The 16930-nt window shown below is 59.4% G+C and overlaps 1 protein-coding gene across 1 annotated transcript; it reads left to right on the top strand.

Moving 5' to 3' along the window:
• Positions 1–2728: 2728 nt before the first annotated feature.
• CLCNKB (chloride voltage-gated channel Kb) lies at positions 2729–16505 on the top strand. The gene is made up of 20 exons (XM_077138041.1): positions 2729–2763; positions 3210–3400; positions 4314–4442; positions 5217–5345; positions 6726–6865; positions 7248–7325; positions 7449–7527; positions 7867–7992; positions 8678–8762; positions 8868–8969; positions 9488–9572; positions 10372–10545; positions 10945–11014; positions 11175–11285; positions 11637–11850; positions 12743–12876; positions 14595–14683; positions 14847–14930; positions 15613–15699; positions 16036–16505. Exons 2-20 carry the CDS (start codon positions 3301–3303, stop codon positions 16081–16083), a joined length of 2064 nt encoding a protein of 687 aa, XP_076994156.1. The 5' UTR covers positions 2729–2763; positions 3210–3300; the 3' UTR covers positions 16084–16505.
• The last annotated feature ends 425 nt before the right edge of the window (positions 16506–16930 follow it).

Genomic DNA, 16930 nt, shown 5'->3' with positions numbered 1-16930 from the left:
TGTTGTTGCCACTCCCAGCACCTGGCACTGTGCCATAGTCTTCCTGTACCCTGTGACTTCTCTGGCTGTGTCCTGTCTTTTTCAGACTGGGGCAGGAGTTTGTCTGTCCCCCAACTAGATTGGGGCCCCCAAAGGTGGGGATTGTTTCTCTTTTCTCTGGGTTCCTCAGAGCCCATTCTAGGGCTTCATCCTTGAGGGTGGGGATTCCTTCATCCTTGAGGGTAATTACTGGTGCTGGTGGTCCATTGCTGGAGGCATGGTGCTGGCCGGAGCCAGAGGGGTCAGTCACCCTCACAGGAGATTCCTGCTGGGCCCTTGTTGTCCATCCTGGCCAAGGAGTTTCTCGTCTGTCTGTCCGGCAGTTCCCAGCACTGGTACTCGATGGGAAGAGGATGGGGGCGGGGGTGGGGGACTCAGAAGCCAGCTGCCCGCCAGGGAAACAGGAGCCAGTGGCTAAATGCAGACACACTGTCATGGTGTCGAGGGCCTGAGTCACTGCTCCTGGACGCCAGATCCCATTACCCACCTGCCCACCATCCCTCTGCACACACACCCCCCCACCCCATCCCTGAGACTTCACCCACACGGGATTCACTAGGTTCGGTGGCCAGGAGGGCCCTCAAAGGTCATCAAGGCCATCCCCCTGTTTCTGGACATGCCCCCCCATCCCCCCGCATCAGAATCACAAGGGTAGGGACTTCAGAGATCATCCATTCCCCTGAATCCCAAATCTGCTGGGACATCCCAATCACCTGGAGGAGCTTCCAACAGATTCTTTGTCCTGCACCCTGAGATTCTGATTTAGGAGTCTTGGAAAGGGACCAGGTTCCATTTCTATTAGCTCCCCACACAGCCCACAGGCCAGTGTTCAGAAACCCTTCATCATTCAGCAGATATTTATCCAATACCTATTGTGTGCTAGACACTATTCCAGGCTCTGGAAGACTTGGTGATACAGGAAGCAAAGAGAGACCTCTGCTCCATGGAGCTCCCAGGTTCTTCTAATTGGACTGAAGAGGAAACTGAGGGTCCAAGTGGGGAAGGAACAGTTAGGGGTAGCAAAGCTGCTCTGGCTTCAAGCTTGGGATCACCTTACTGAGCTATCTCTCTGCTGCTGGGGGCTAGATGCAGAGGAGGAAGAAACTGGAGCTGGGCAGGTGGGGAGAGCGGCTCTGGGAGAGTCTTGCCATGGGCTCTGTGCCCTGCCACCCTCACCCAAGTTTTCCAGGGCCAGGTGGGTGTGGGTGTGGACATGCAGTGCTGGCTGGCTGGCAGTTGTCAGCTGTGGGACCATGACCAGTGGCTGCCGGAGAACCAAAGGTTAAGGTTTGGGATGTGAACAGGATACAGCCCACAGATCAGGGTGACCAGGGCAAGGGTGGGCTGAGGTCTACACAGGGCGGCAAGCCCCCACCCCACTCTCCAAAACACACACACTTCGTTTTGAATTGATGGCCGGGCATCTAGGGGCAGGGGGTAGCTCAGGGTGTCAGGATTTTAGCAAATCATTGAAGGGCAGTCATAATTTTCAGAAGGGGACTTTGTTGGGGATGGGAGATGGGCAGTGATCGCCTCAGACCCAAACCTTCTGCTTTGTGCCTGACCATTGCCTTGAGTGATTAAGCCACCGTAGCTGGAAAAGTGCTGGCTAGGGGGAAAGCCTCTCGGTCTAGGTCTGGGGGTTTAATCCCTGCTGTGTGACTTTAGATGAGTGACTGCATCTCTCTGATCCTCCATTTATCATCTGCAAAATAGTGGTGCTACCCTGGACTCACAGGGTAGCACCTGTGAATTGAGTCGCAGATAGACAGTGCCTGGCACGCAGCTGGCATGTAGCTCGTTCTCTTGCCATGGCCCCTGATGCCCAGGCTCCTGCCCTCTGTTGCCTATGGCATTTCCCTGCAGCCCCCAGCTAGGGCAGTTGCCTGAGCTCCTCACCAGGCCCCCGGAGTTCCAGAAGCCCCAGCTCACTGCCTTGCTCCAGGCCTCACCACCATCCTTGAACAAGACCACTGTCAAGATGGGGAGGCAGGGCACAGGGGCCGGGTTTTGGAGTTGGGCAAACCTGGGTGGGAGTCCCGGCTCTGCCCCCCTGTGCCCTCTGTGACCTTGGACAAGCTTGCCTCGCTGACACTCTATTTCTTTAAAACAAGGTGACACTGCCCACCTCATTGGGTTTCCATGAGCATTCACACTAATTTGGGGAAGGCTTGAGTGTAGCACGAGGGTGCCGTGATGGCAGCCCCCACTTACCTTCACCTGCGTCGTTTCTCCTGCTCGGGTGGGGCCCTCTCCTTTCCCTTGTCCTTTCAAACCCCTCCAGTCCCCACTCGGAGAATGCAGAGCCCTGACCCTCTGCTGCCAGCAGCTGGCCCTTCCCTGCCCTGCTGTATGCATGAGCTTCCCCCTCCCTGGCCCTGCCCCCAGCCCCCCACCCCCGGCGCTGTGGGGGCCTGCAGCGCATTGGGGCACCCCCGTCCCCCACCACAGCCAGGCTCTGATGGGTGGGAGAAGCCCTTGCCCTGGCTCCTTCTTGGCTGCTGTGCACTGCGCCGCTCGGCCGGCCGGGGCAGTTCTGGTTGGTTTGTCAAGGACGTCCTTATGGCCACGGTAAACCCCGGGCCTGGGCGAGCGGGCGGGGGCAGGGCGGGGGAGGGTGTTGATTGGTGGAGTACACACCTGTCCAGGTGCACCTGGACCGAAGGCAAGGAACCTCTGTTAGAGGAGGGCCGGCGGGAGCCGCTGCTGGGTAGACGGGCAGAGGTGAGGAGCTACGGTGGACCAAGGCCAGGAGAGGCAGGAGGGGCAGGCGGGCAAGGGGTGGGGAACCTGTGTTCACTTTAGCATTCATGGGGTCCCCTCCTTTCTTCCCTTGCAAACTGGCGGGAGGGGCGGAGCTCAGGGGTGGGCCTGGGAATCAGAGTGGCCCATGGGGACCCGCAGTGAGAGAGTGACTGCTCCGGGCCTCCTGGGAGAGTGGTGGCAGTGGTTGCAGAAGGCGAAGGGACTCTAAGGCTTGAGATCCTACTGGGACCAGCGCGGGGCAGCGCAGACACGCCAAGGAGTCCCGCCCCCCCCCACATTAACACACACACGTGCTCACACCCTCGGTGATGAGTGCACACCCAGGCCCATGGCCCCTCTGGATAGCTCTACACACACGCCGTACACACACACACGGAAATCCGACCTTTCTATTATTTGAGAAGCAGCAGTATTGGAAGAGGCAAGTGGCAGAATAAGGGATTTGGAGCGGTTCACCGGGGGTCCACCCATCTGTCCTCTCTGAAGTCCCTACTGATGGAAGAGCTGGTGGGGCTGCACCAGGGGTCCTCGAGGAACCCCGTGACTCTGCAGGAGCTCTGGGGCCCGTGCCCCCGCATCCGCCGAGGCATCCGAGGTGAGAGCTGGTCCCCTTCTCTTCCCCTACCCAGGCCCTCCTCCCCCACCCCCCACCCCCGGAAGCCCAAGAGCCATCCTTCTTCTTCCTTTGTGCCGGGACATCACTGCACGGAGTCTCTCGGTGGCAAGGAGGGCAGGGCTCTGTTTGCCTGCCCATCGGATGCGCCAGGCTGTCTGTCTTTTGGGAGATGCGGCTCAAGATCTGGTCACTAAGCCCACCCTCTACCCAGACCCCCACTCTCACCTGCCTGTGCCAACGACGAGCCCGAGGGGACATGCCCAGGTCTGCCCGTGGACAGTGGGTGCCACAGCAGGTGGCTGGGAGGGGATGTGAACTTGGCCACTTTCCTTGGAGTTCCAAGTGCATCGGTCACTTTAGCTGGGGGGTAAAGTAGATGGGGACCCCAAAAAGAGGCTTTGTGCAGCCCCTGGGCCGGGGACCCAGTTCCTAGGCTAGGCTGGCAAACAGCAGCCAGGGCCATTCCTGGGGGCCAGCGAGGGCTCTCTGGCTTGGCACCCACAGGGCCTGTAGGGCAGTCACACAGGTCCTGGGACAACGGAGGAGCCGTTCTAAACCCTCATGCTCTCTAAGCAAGGCCCTTCTGAGAGAGGGTTGAAAGCTGTAGTCCCCAGGCTCCCAGCCGCACCCCTGCCCCTAGATCATTCTAATACCCAGATGGTCGGCAGAGCGGGCAGGTGGGTTGGAGGCCTCCTGGTGGGGCAACAGGCATGGCACCTACTGTGCTGCCACCTTCACCTGCCACAAATCCTGCTGCGTTGAGCTTTCTTGGAGGGGACCACCTGGCCCTAACCCCAGTCACCTCCCTGCCCTGAGCCAGAGCAGCCTCCAGGGAAGGGGTTATCCATGGCCCCCAGCCTTCCCCCACCCGTGACCCTGCTGTCCCTGCCAGGTGGCCTGGAGTGGCTGAAGCAGAAGCTGTTCCTCGTGGGGGAGGACTGGTACTTCCTGATGACCCTCGGGGTGCTCATGGCCCTCATCAGCTATGCCATGAACTTTGTCGTCGGGCGTGTGGTCCGAGGTAGCCCCCCCTGGCACACATGCCCTGCCCCAGACAAGGGCTTCTGTGCTTCCTCTTGGGGGTGCCAGTTTGGGTTACCAGTTACAGCAGTGGGGAGGGCTTTGGGCTGGGAGGAGGCCCGAGTCAGATCCCGGAATTGCTGCTCCCTTGCTGTGTGACATTGGGCAATCTCCTTCCCCTCTCTGGGCCTTGGTCTCCCCATCTACACAATGAGTGAGAGAGACCAGAATGTTCCCAAGAGCTCCATACCCACCTCTTCATGCGTCCCGGCCCCTTCTCCTTCTCCCTCCTTGGGGAGGGCAACTGCTCAAGACCACCAGACAGAGAGCTTCCTTTCCCTTGGCTTCAACAGTCTCTTTCCACCCTGAGGGCTCTCTGGAAGAGGGGGCATGGGGAAGGAAGAGTCTAAGACTCTTTCTCTGGAAAACCAGCATAGCTGCCTTAATGGGCATCTACTATGCATCAGCCACCGCTGGAGGGGCTTCACACCACATTTAATTCCCACAGGGCCACACACACATGGGAGGTTCCATCACTAGCCCATTTGACTGATAGGGAGACAGAGGCTCAGAGAGGTTGAGTTGCTTGCCCAAGTTCCCCCAGCTAAGAAGGGGCGAAATTGGATAGGGACCCAGGGTCCCACCTGCCACCTCCACTTGGGGAGGTTTGCTGCTCACGGTGGCCTGGGCCTCCCTCTCTGCGCCTCCATTTTCTGCTCGGTCACCGGGCAGCACAGCACCTATGGGTGGTCTCTTGACTCCTTGCTGCCCCCAGCGCACAAATGGCTGTATCGGGAGATTGAGGACAGTCACCTGCTCCGGTATCTCTCCTGGACCGTGTACCCCGTGGCCCTTGCCTCATTCTCCTCAGGCTTCTCTCAAAGCATCACGCCCTTCTCTGGAGGTGAGCCCACAGCTGCTACATTCTGCCTGTGTGCCTCATGCTGTGCTCCCCACTGACCAAGATTTGCATGTTCCAAGGGCCTCTGTGGGCGGGGGCTGGGGCAGGAGGCCCTCCATCTTACAGAGACCCATTTCAGAGAAGTTGAGTCACTTGACCGAAGTCACACAGCAAGACACCAGCTCCAGGTCCTGGGTTGCTGCTGGTGCTGCTCACTTTCTAAGGGCTCTTGTGGTCTGTGATGAGGACTGGTGGCAGGTCCCCTGCAGGGCCAGTGCCCAGGGCATCCCCAAGGGGGCGGGGTAAAGGAGAGGCACAACGCCCCCAGCCCTTCAGCTCTGCCTCCAGCTCCAGGCCAGTAGAGAAGAGCTCCAAGGGTACGTCCAGGGATGGCCTGGGCACCCCACCCCCCCATCACAGCCAACAGCCAGGCCCTCCAGGAGGATGTGGACAACTCATGTCCCCACTCTGACCCTTGGGATTCTCATCTGTAAATGGGTTTATGCATCCTAGCATCATAGGGTTTGTGAGGACCTAACAAGATCGGCATCCCCAACCACTTGGGCAGGGTCAATCTCTCTCTCTTTCTCTCTCATTGTCTAATTTTTATTATGATATGTACAACACAAAACTTCCCACTTTAACCACTCTCATATATAAAATCCAGTGGTAGTAATTACATTCGCAGTACTGTTTTCTCTTCACCACTCCATTACCGAAAGGTTTTCATCACCACAAGAAGAAACTCTGTTTCCATTAACTCCCCATTCCCTCCCCACCCCCAGTAACCTGTAATCTATTTTCTGACACTTGAATTTGCTTATTCTAGGTGTTTCATTTAAGTGAAATAATACTATATACATGTGTGGGTATATATATATATATATTTGACTTACTCACTCAACATTGTGTCTTCATGGCTAATCCGTGTTGGAGCATATCCTTTTTTATGGCTGAATAGTATTCCATTGTATTCATACGTACATGTACATACATATGCACCACTTTTGCATTAAACTTTTGATTTTGAAATACTTTCAAACTTACAGGACAGTTGCAAAAATAATACAAATCTCAGAGAGAGAATTCCAACATGCCCTCACACACTCCCCACGCCTGACACTCAACTCTATACCACATTTTGTTTATCCATTCATCCGTTGGTGGACACTCGACTTGCTTCCACGTTTTGGCTCTTGTGAAAAATGGGGTGGATGAACATGGTGTACAGGTGTCTGCTGGAGTCCCTGCTCTCAATTCTTTGTGGGTATACCCAGGAGTGGAATTGCTGGGTCAGGCGGCAGTTCTGTATTTTCAGGGTTCAGCTTTAAGAGTTTAACTAAAAGCTACCCCTCCTCTTGCCCCTGCCCCGCCCCTGCTGAGGTTCTGGAATTCCCGAGCTGAAGACCATCCTGTCGGGCGTGGTCTTGGAGGATTACCTGGATATCAAGAACTTCGGGGCCAAGGTGGTGGGTCTCACCTGCACCCTGGCCACCGGCAGCACCATCTTCTTGGGCAAAGTGGTAGGGGAGGGCGCGCGAGCCGCACCCCACCCTCCCTCCACCCTCCAGCCCTCCCTCCACCCTCCAGCCCTCCCTCCACCCTCCAGCCCTCCCTCCACCCTCCACCCTCCCTCCACCCTCCAGCCCTCCCTGCCCTCCCTCTGCTTTTTATCATCACCCTGACGAACAGCGGGGTATCGGGGGACTCTGGCCAGTCTCCAACCTCGGGGAGCCTTCTGTTTTGGGGGGAGGCAAGCCTGGTCCCCAGAGTGTGACAAAGGCCGTTGTGGGAATGGAGGGGATGGGGGGAGGGACGCGTGGGGCAGTCATGCCGTTACTGCTTGAGGATCCACCCCCCCGCCCTTCCCTGGGATGCCCACCCTGTGCCCCCCCCCCCCCGCAGGGTCCCTTTGTGCACCTGTCTGTGATGATAGCTGCCTATCTGGGCCGCGTGCGCACCAAGACCATTGGCGAGTCCGAGGTAAGGGGTGCAGGGTGGGCCCCCCATGGTGAAATGCTCCCCACCCCCAGCCCCGCCGGCCAGTGCTCCAAGGGACGGGAGGGCAGAGGCTGGCTCTGAGCCCGGGACCCCCGATCCCCGCAGAACAAGAGCAAGCAAAACGAAATGTTGGTGGCGGGGGCCGCCGTGGGCGTGGCCACAGTCTTCGCGGCGCCCTTCAGCGGTGAGGCCCGCCCCCTGCACCCTCGGCTCCCACGCGCCTCCCTTCCCTGGCCCGCAGCCAGCCGATCCCTCCCCTGCCCTCCTGAGGGGCCTGGAGGAGGTCTGGGGCCTGTTCCCGTCTCCGCTCCTGCTGGGGGCGGCCACCCCAAGGTGGGGCGCTGTGCCCGGCACAACGAGACGTCCCACGGCTGGGCGTGTCCCCTGGTCGGGGGTCCCCGACACCCCGAGGCCGGTGGGAGTGGCGGCCCTGTCTGTCCGGGCTGTAGGAGAGCAGGGCGGGAGGCTCAGGGAGGAGGGGGCGCCATGGGATGGGGCTGCCTGAGCTGGGCGTCGCCCCCAGGCGTCCTGTTCAGCATCGAGGTGATGTCCTCCCATTTCTCCGTCTGGGATTACTGGAGGGGCTTCTTCGCCGCCACGTGCGGGGCCTTCTTGTTCCGCCTCCTGGCGGTCTTCAACAGCGAGCAGGGTGAGCCCCCACGGGACCGCCGGACCCCCCAGCCTGCCGGGCGCCTGGGCTCCTGGGGGCGGGGCCACCCTCCTCCCCACCCTCCTCTTCCCTCCTTCTCTCCCTCCTCCCACCCTCCCCCCCACCCTCCTCCTCCCCTCTTCTCCCCTCCCTCCTGTTCCCCCTCCTCCCCACCCTCCTCTCCCTCCTCCCACCCTCCTCCCCACCCTCCTCCCCCTCTCCCCTCCCTCCATTTCCCCCTCCTCCCCACCCTCCTCTTCCCTCCTTCTCTCCCTCCTCCCCACCCTCCTCCCCTCCCTCTTCTTTCTCTACTTTCCCCTTTCTTTTTCCTTCTTTTCCTTTCACTCCTCTGTCTTTCCTTCCTCCTCTGCTCCTTCTTTCTTCCTCTCCTTCCCTCCTCCTCCTCTCCCTTCTGTCCTCTCCTGCCTTCTCCTCTTTCTGCCTCCTCCCTCTTCCCACAGTCCCTCCAGGAGGAACAACCTTTATTGGGCATGAAGGATGGGGGCCCTGAGGAGCGGAGGGCGGGTAAAGCTGGGCAGGGAGGGAGGGGCCAGGCGGTGGGGGCCTTGAATGCCAGGAAAAAAGTACTGGGGGCACCCCACCCCCACTGTAGCTTGTTGATTCTGGCCTTGGGTTTGGGTGAGGGTGGGGCCTGACCACTGCCCTCCCCCTCCCCCTCCCCCAGAGACCATCACCTCCCTCTTCAAGACCAGTTTTCGGGTGGAAGTCCCCTTTGACCTGCCAGAGATCTTCTTTTTTGTGGCTCTGGGGTAAGTGGGTGCCTTGGACCCCTTGAGAGCCCAGTTGGGGGTCCCCCGACACCCCGCAATCGCTGGTGCCAGGGAGGGGCTCTGGACTCACTCCCCTCTCCCCAGGGCGATCTGCGGTATCCTGGGCTGTGCTTACCTCTACTGCCAGCGAACTTTCCTCGGCTTTGTCAGGACCAACCCGGCCACCTCCAAACTGCTGGCCACCAGGTAGTCCCCCCACGCTCCCACACTCTGAGCCCATGGCTCACGTCCGTGGAGACCCACCACCTCACCGAGTCGCCACCCTCCTGCTGAACCTCCAAGCCCTCCCTGAGCCCACGCCCTACCCACAGAGACCTACTCCTTCCCTGACACCTCTGCCCTCCCCACATACCAGGGGACCATCCCTCACTTACCCCCTCCACCTTGAACCCTCTCCCCTCACTGAACCCCAGACTCTCACAGAAACCCCTCCCCCACCAGCCTTGTCTGCCCATCTGCGTGGCATTTCAAGGTCAGCCCTCCTGCCCTGGGGGAGTGCGCGGAAGGGGACTAAGAGATGTTTCTTCCTCTGGGGGGTGGGGCTGGCCCCTGTCCCCACTTCATCCCTCCTCCCTGACCCAGCCTTGGGGTCTGCCCCCCAGGGCTGGTGGCCCTGCCCTTGCCCAGGCCCTGCCCCCACCCCCCACCCCTGGCGGAGCAGGAGTGGCGCTGGCCCCGGGGCTAACCCCTCCCCACCCCAACAGCAAGCCCGTGTACTCGGCCCTGGCAGCCCTGATTCTCGCCTCCATCACCTACCCCCCCGGCGTGGGCCGCTTCATGGCTGCTCGGGTAAGGGGTGCTGCGCTGGGGGCGGCGGAGGCCGGAAGGCGGGGGGGGGCGTCAGCGGGGGCCCACTTGGCGTGCGATGTCTTTTTTGTTGTCGTTGAGAAATAGTCACACACTCACATTTCATACATGGTATACAACCAACGGCCCACAATATCATCACATTGTTGTGTGTTCATCACCAGGGTCTTTTTATTTTCAGAACATTTCCATCACTCCAGAAAAGAAATTAAAAGAAAAAAGAAAAAAATGATAGCATACCATATCCCTTACCCTTCCCTCCAGTGTTTCCATCTACCCAATTTATTTTACCCTTTGTTTCCCCCTATTACTTATTTATTTTTATCCATATTTTTTACTCATCTGTCCATACCGTGGATATAAGTAGCATCAGACACGAGGTTCTCACAATCCCCGAGTCACATTGTAAACGTTTTATCTTTATACATTCATCTTCAAGAATCTAGGCTACTGGAACACAGCTCAACAGTTTCAGCAGCTTCCCTTCAGCCGCTTCAATACACCATAAACTAAAAAGGGATATATGTATAATGCGTAAGAATAACCTCCGGGCTCCACTCTGTTTGTGCTCTCTCAGCCACCGAGGCTTTATTTTGTCTCATTTCTCGTTGTGTGCAACTTTAACCCTCACGACCCCCTGGAAGGGAGATGCCTGTGTCCCAGGTCCCAGCTGGGGCGGCCGCAGCGGGCGGAGGGGAAGCCAGGTGGGCGAAGGGGGCGCGGGGCCGGCTGGGGGCTGCCCTGGGCCCCATCGCGCCGCGCCACCCCTGTCCCCGCCCAGCTGTCCATGAGTGAGCACCTGGACTCGCTGTTCGACAACAACTCGTGGGCGCTGATGACCCGGAACGTGTCCCCGCCGTGGCCTGCAGAGCCCGACCCCCAGAACCTGTGGTTCGAGTGGTGCCACCCGCAGTTCACCATCTTTGGGACCCTCACCTTCTTCCTGGTTATGAAGGTGGGTCCCCAGGGCTGCACAGAGCGGGGACTGGCCTCGGGTGGCAGGGGTGCCTGCTCCCCGCATGCAGCACAGAGCCTGGGCCTTCCACCCAGACCCCCTGATATGATCCCTGCCCTGGGCACATCACCTCTGCTCTTGGCCTCAGTTTCCCCATCCATAAAATGGGAATGGCTGAGAAGGAAGAAAAGGCAGCTGGTACAGTGCCAGGCCCGCAGTAGGCACTTTACCGAGAGGTTCCTCCCCTTGGCCAGTGCCTCCCTAAGGCCTGCTCTGTAAGCAGGGCACCTGCCTGGGCACCTTGGGTCTCTCCGGGAAACCCCTGTCTCCTGCCCAGCCCCTCCCTGGGGGCCGCCCGGGGCCGCTCACTCTGAGCCTTTGGGGCCCTGCTGCCCGCAGTTCTGGATGCTGATTCTGGCCACCACAATCCCCATGCCCGCTGGGTACTTCATGCCCATTTTCATCTTCGGTGAGTCTGGGAAGCCGAGCTGGGGCTCTGGGTCCTTGGGGGGAGACCGCGGTCCACTCCCTCCCTCCCCGGCGTGGTCCTGGGGGTGATCCCCACGCGTGGACGGCTGTAGGGCTGGGCCAGCCCCGCTGCCCACACCTCAGCCCGAGTCTGCGGCCAGGAGCTGCCATCGGACGCCTCCTGGGGGAGGCCCTCTCCCTCGCCTTCCCTGAGGGCATCACGGCCGGAGGGGTCACCAATCCCATCATGCCCGGGGGCTATGCCCTGGCAGGTGAGTGGCCAGGTCCCGGCTTGGCGGGGGAGCCAACCTCGTGGGGTGGGGCTGTACCTGGGGCACCTGCCTGTGGTTCCACACGACACAGGGTTGTCACTGAACCTCCCAGTGGGTCCCCCGTCCATCCCCTGAGCCCCCCTGTTACCCTCTAACTCCATTCTTGCCCCCACCCCCCACCGTCTCCCTTCCCTCCCCCCTCACCAAGCCCAGGCTTTGGGTCAGTTTCAACAGTAGCCAGCGCGTGGCCTCTGGTCAAGAGACCTCTGGACAATCCCCAAGCTCTCTGGTGGCCAGATCCATGCCCGCCCCCCAGCCTGAGCTGCTGCGCCCCGACTCTGCCCCCGGCAGGTGCTGCGGCCTTCTCTGGGGCAGTGACCCACACCATCTCCACGGCGCTGCTGGTCTTTGAGATGACAGGCCAGATCGTGCATGCGCTGCCTGTGCTGATGGCCGTGCTGGCAGCCAACGCCATCGCCCAGAGCTGCCAGCCCTCCTTCTACGACGGCACCATCATCGTCAAGAAGCTGCCGTACCTGCCGCGGGTTCGGGGCCGCCGCATCCGGTAGGCGGCACCCGCCTGACACTGGCTGATGGGGGGATGGCTTCTGGGGCGCACTAGGGCTGGCCCACCACGCACCGAATACCCCCGTTCTGGCTGACCTTGGACATGGGTGGGCTTGGAGGGGCAGACACAGCGTCTTGTCTCCACTCTCCCCAGCTCCCTGCGTGACGTTGGGCAAGTTCCCGGCCTCCCCGGGCCTCCCCGATGCAGCCTCATAACAGGACAGATAATGCCCCATTGGTGGATGAGGCATCTGGGGCTGAGAGGGGTGCCGTGTCTTGCTCCAGGTCACAGCAGCCCTGGGAGGTCCCTCCTGTCTCCTCACGCCTGCTGGGAACTTGGGAGCCAGAGGTGGGACTAGAGAGGAAAGGAGCTTTGAGGTCCTCTTGTGACCAGACAATAGGGGCAGCCCCTGCCCCGGGAGAAGCAGGGCTAAGGCAGGCCCGAGAGGCTCTGAGAGTCCTGGGTCCAAGGCCCAGCCAAGCAGGAGCGAGTTGCCCCCTTGCACTGAACCTGTTTCCCCATCTGTAAAATGGGGGTGATAACTCCAGTAGTTTTCAGATTTTAAAAGTTTTTTTCTGGTGGTGGGGTGGGGGTGAGGCATGAAACTTTTCTTCAACTGAAATAAGCCTGCAAAGTGGAGCTGGTTTGGGGGAAGACAGGACTCCAGGGGTCTGGGGGTCCAAAGCCAGGCTGTTAGGTGGGAAAGTCCTCGTGTTGCCTCCCACACTGGGGTTCCAGGAGTCGTTCATTCCAGGGACCCCTTGGTCCCTCATGGTCAAGAACCGGGGGTTCCTCATTCCAGCAAAGCTCCCCAGCTGCCCCTGCCTTGTCCGGGGGTCTACAGACCCCCCATTCCAGGAACCTGATGGGCACCTCCCTCTGCCCGCAGCTCACACGGCGTGATTGTGGAACACTTCATGAACTGTGCCATCACCACGCTGGCCCTGGACATGCCGCTGGGGGAGGTGGTCAAGGTCATAACTTCCACAGTTGTGGCTGAGTACCCCGTGGTGGAGAGCACAGGTGCCCTGCAGGAGGGGGGCAGGTGCTAGCTGGGGAGGTGGGCACTGTCTCCAAGGGTCAGGCCCAGGAAAGGGTAAACAGGGCAGCAGTGCTCTCAAGTAGACCTGAATCCAAAGCCTGACTCTGAGGCTTAGTGGCTGTGTGACCTTGGGCAGGTCACTACCCCTCTCTGAGCCTCAGATTCCTTATCGGTAGCATGGAGATAATAACCACCCTACTTCTGGGAGGTCAACATGTTTAACAGAGAGGGTGCTTGTAAAGTGCTCCATGAACAGCTCTCAGTTATGATTGTCATCCCAGGTGATTTCTAGGACCCAGGCCTGGCGTGTGTGAGGAGTGGAGTGGGATAATGGGGAAACTACTGGAAGCCCCCAGAAGACTTCCCCCTTCAGGCTCCCCTTCTAGTACCCCCTGCTGAGTCTCCTGCCCCAATCCCTGCTGCCATGAGGAAAGCATCTTTTTAAAGACAAAAAAACTGGTGGCCCTTGTTAAAAGACACATAAACCGAACTGTGGGGAGGATGTAGCTAGGGTATTATTTCCTGCCTGGGATAAGTACGGTATCTGAGTGGGGAAGACAAGCCAGGGCAGGGGCAGCCAAGGCCACTGAGGGCCACATCGGCCCAAATGTCCCCTTTGTGCAAAGTGCACACTTGGCAAGTCTGCTGGCTGGACTTTGGCCTCCACTTGTCCTTTGGGCAGGTAACTTGTGCAGTCAGCAACCTGACAACCAGAGGGATCGACCCCATGCCCGCCCCACAGGGAATAAGGCCACTTAGAAGCTGCACAACCTTGGACAAAACACTTAAACTCTACAAACTTCGGTGTCCTCATCCGGAAATAGGGATCAATCCAACCTAGGGTTGCCAGAGGTTCTCACCCCAAATGCCTCGCTCTCCTCCCTACTCAAGTTGGGACACCTTTAACATTATGCCACAGAACACACCAAAACCCTATTTGAAAATATCTGCAGGCTTAACCTGCAGCACAGAAAGAATTGGCTTCAAAGACAGTTCACCAGGAAGCAAAGAGCCCCCAATCAGTGCAGGCCCAGACTGTGAGATGCTTCTCTTGACTAAATAATAGCTTTAATTGTTTTAAAACAGTATGTGTGTGTGTGTGTGTGTGTGTGTGTGTGTGTCTGTGTGTGAGAGAGAGATTTACATGTCTAGTTGTAAGTTTTGTATTTAACTGGACAAGAAGTTACAATACCAAGCTGGCCCCTCAAAATAAATACCTGCAAATTCCAGCGCTACCCTAGGGCTAGGATGAGGCTTGTCAAGTCCCCAGCACATAGTAGGACTTCAAAACAGGGTCCCCCCACCACCCAGGTTCACCCCTCAACGTCTCAGCCCATGGGAAAGGAGGGAAAAGTCCAACCTTGATCCAAAGACCTCCTCATGCAGGGGTCTCGGGTGGGCCCCTGCCTTGAAGCCCAGCGTGGTGGGCAATCTCGGTGGCCAGCTGGTCCCCCCAGCCCCTGGCAGCCTGACCCAGCCACCCCCAGCTCCCAGGCCCCCTGCCAGAAGCTGGCTGACCATGGGCAAGACAGTGAACCCCTCTGTGCCTCTGAGCCCAGGTGCCTCTTCTGCAAATAGCTCCTGACCCATCTGGCTGTGTAGGAGACATGTGAACACCCAACACAGGTCTCAGCACATAGTAGGTGCTGCGTGAGCGAGTCCCTCCTCTCTCCCTCTCCCTCCTTCTCAACATGCCCAGAGTCCCGGATCCTGGTGGGTGTTGCGCAAAGGGCCCAGCTGACGCAGGCCCTCCAGGCTGAGCCGTCTTCCTGGGCTCCAGGACACCAGGTGGCCATTAGGGGGGGTCTCGGGAGGGCCAAGGGGGCAAGAGCAGAGGTGTGAGGGGAGGGGCTGGATAACCGCCCCATGGGAGAGGTTTTCTGAGAGGGGCAGCCTGGAGGGGGATGACTGACACGGCATCATAACCCTCTTTCCCATCCCCCACCCCCAGCGGACTCTCCAGGACATCTTGGCTGGGGGCTGCCCCATGGAGCCAGTGACCCTTCAGCTGTCCCCGGAGACCACCCTGCACCAGGTAATGGGAAGATGTGGGAGCACAAGGGCAGACGAGGCCCCTGGGGGAGCAGGGAAGAAGGCTGGCAGGGAAGCTAGGGCCTAAGCTCTACCTGGCACTTGCTAGATTGCTCTCTGTTCCTCCTGGGCCCATTTTCTCACCCGCAGAATGGGCATCGAATGGGCATCGCAGTTCCTGCCTGTCTGTCCCTCTCTCCCAGGGTTGTTGGGATAATGCAGAGAGACGAGGGAAGTGGGAGGGCTGGGAAAACAGAGGCCGCTGGGTGAGAGAGGTGGTGGCTAAAGTATGGCCTTGGTATTGAGGAACACGTGGGTATCAATTTAAGTTTGCCACAGTCTCCCTTTGTGACCTTGGGCGAGTGACTTAACCCCACTCAGGGCCCTGCAGGCAAGGAGCCTGGAGCACGGTGCTGGGGGAGGGGCAGAGGCAGGCTGAGCCCCCCGGGGGCCCCAACCCCTCTCTGGGTGGTGCTGGATGAATGGGCCTCCCACCCGACCACTTGCACGGACTCTGGTGACCCCTGGTGGTCACACTGGGCACTGCAGGTCCAGGTCCCTGGTCTTCCAGGGAGCTGCGGGCGCGGCACCACCATCTCTGCTCAAAGCCCCCAGGCTGGGAGACACTGAGGCCAGAGGGGTGAGGTGGGTGGCCCCCCACAGCGCTTCCTGACATCCCTGTCCAGGCACACAACCTCTTTGAGCTGTTGAACCTCCAGTCCCTCTTCGTGACGTCACGGGGCAGAGCTGTGGGCTCCGTGTCCTGGACGGAGGTACCAGGGCCCCAAGGGTGGACCCTGAGCAGGCTGCAGGGTCACTGACGCCCTCCAGCCCAAATGTGGGGGGTAGGGCTCATGGGGGGGGCTCATGGGTTCTGCTGATTCCTCCCCTCCCACCCCCACTCTGGCCCAGTCTTCCCATTGGTCCCCAGAACAGCCAGCTGTGTGGCCAGTGGCCTCCATGATCCCATCTGTGCAATGGGGAGGAACTGACTCTACCATTATGCCAAGCATCAACCCTTAGAGAACTCAAACCAAACTGGAGCCCCCCACTCTCCACCTCCCCTACATCCTCCTGCCTTCCCAAACCCCCTTTCTCCTCTTTTCTAGCTGAAGAAAGCAATTTCCAACCTGACAAACCCACCAACCCCAAAGTGAACCAGCCTGGCAAGATGAAACTGGGCACCTCAGCTGCCCTGGTGACTGAGGCTGGGCAGGGACTCTGCCTCTCTTTTCCCCATCACAGCATGCCCCCTCCCCTCCAGCCCAGCTCAACCACTTGGCAGAGCCAGCAGCTCTAACCCAGCCCCAAGAGGGCTGCATCCCCACCACATCCTGTCCTGGATGGGACAGCTGTTACAAGCTTGGAAGGACAAAACCTTCTCCACACAGAGTGCAGAATGCAAGATAGCAGAGAACCAGGCCGGGATTCATTGGGTGCTCAAAGAATGTGCCTAGAGCTCATGAATGAATGACACTTGGAGACTGGCGTATGCCGTCACCAAGGGCAGGCACGGATGCCCTCTGGGGAGTCTGTCGCCCAACCAAAGGCTCCTGAGAAAAATAAAGCTGATCCCAGAGCTGCTGTTTGTCCCTCATCTTAGCCGCAAGGGCACCAACTTGGCACCCTACCTCTCCGGCCCCTTGAGTGAGCCCTTGGGGCCCCTGGTAGTCATGTGGGCTTGACGGCGCCGAGCCCCTGCTCTCCTACTCCTTCTTATGTCCCCCTCTCCTGATAGGGAGCTGTTGGGGAGAGTGGCTCCTTTGGGCAGGGCTCCGCAGGTCTCCCCACCAGATCTCGGGACACTTGTCCTTGTGGATAAGCAGGACCCTGTGGTTCAGTTACCCTCACCCAGCCCCAGTGTCCCCCTTGGCTGAGCCAGAGCTGGTAAAGCAGAGCCCGGGTGTGGCTCCTCAGGGAGTCTGCAGAGCCTTGGGCACCCTCCGTGGGTGCGTGCTGACCAGCTGTATGTGCGCTGGAGGGAATGGGACCTCCCCTAAGTCC

The sequence above is a fragment of the Tamandua tetradactyla genome, chromosome 2 (genome assembly GCF_023851605.1).
Source record: "Tamandua tetradactyla isolate mTamTet1 chromosome 2, mTamTet1.pri, whole genome shotgun sequence".
Taxonomy (NCBI): Eukaryota; Metazoa; Chordata; class Mammalia; order Pilosa; family Myrmecophagidae; genus Tamandua; species Tamandua tetradactyla.
The sequence above is the reverse complement of the archived record's forward strand: the minus strand, read 5'-3'. Positions and strand labels throughout refer to the sequence as shown.

Bases quoted from the DNA above. Each gene is read 5' to 3' on its own strand.
- CLCNKB (XM_077138041.1), top strand. From the start codon at position 3,301: ATGGAAGAGCTGGTGGGGCTGCACCAGGGGTCCTCGAGGAACCCCGTG. The intron at 3,401-4,313 runs GTGAGAGCTGGT...TGTCCCTGCCAG, and splicing joins CATCCGCCGAGGCATCCGAG to GTGGCCTGGAGTGGCTGAAG. The intron at 10,546-10,944 runs GTGGGTCCCCAG...TGCTGCCCGCAG, and splicing joins CCTTCTTCCTGGTTATGAAG to TTCTGGATGCTGATTCTGGC.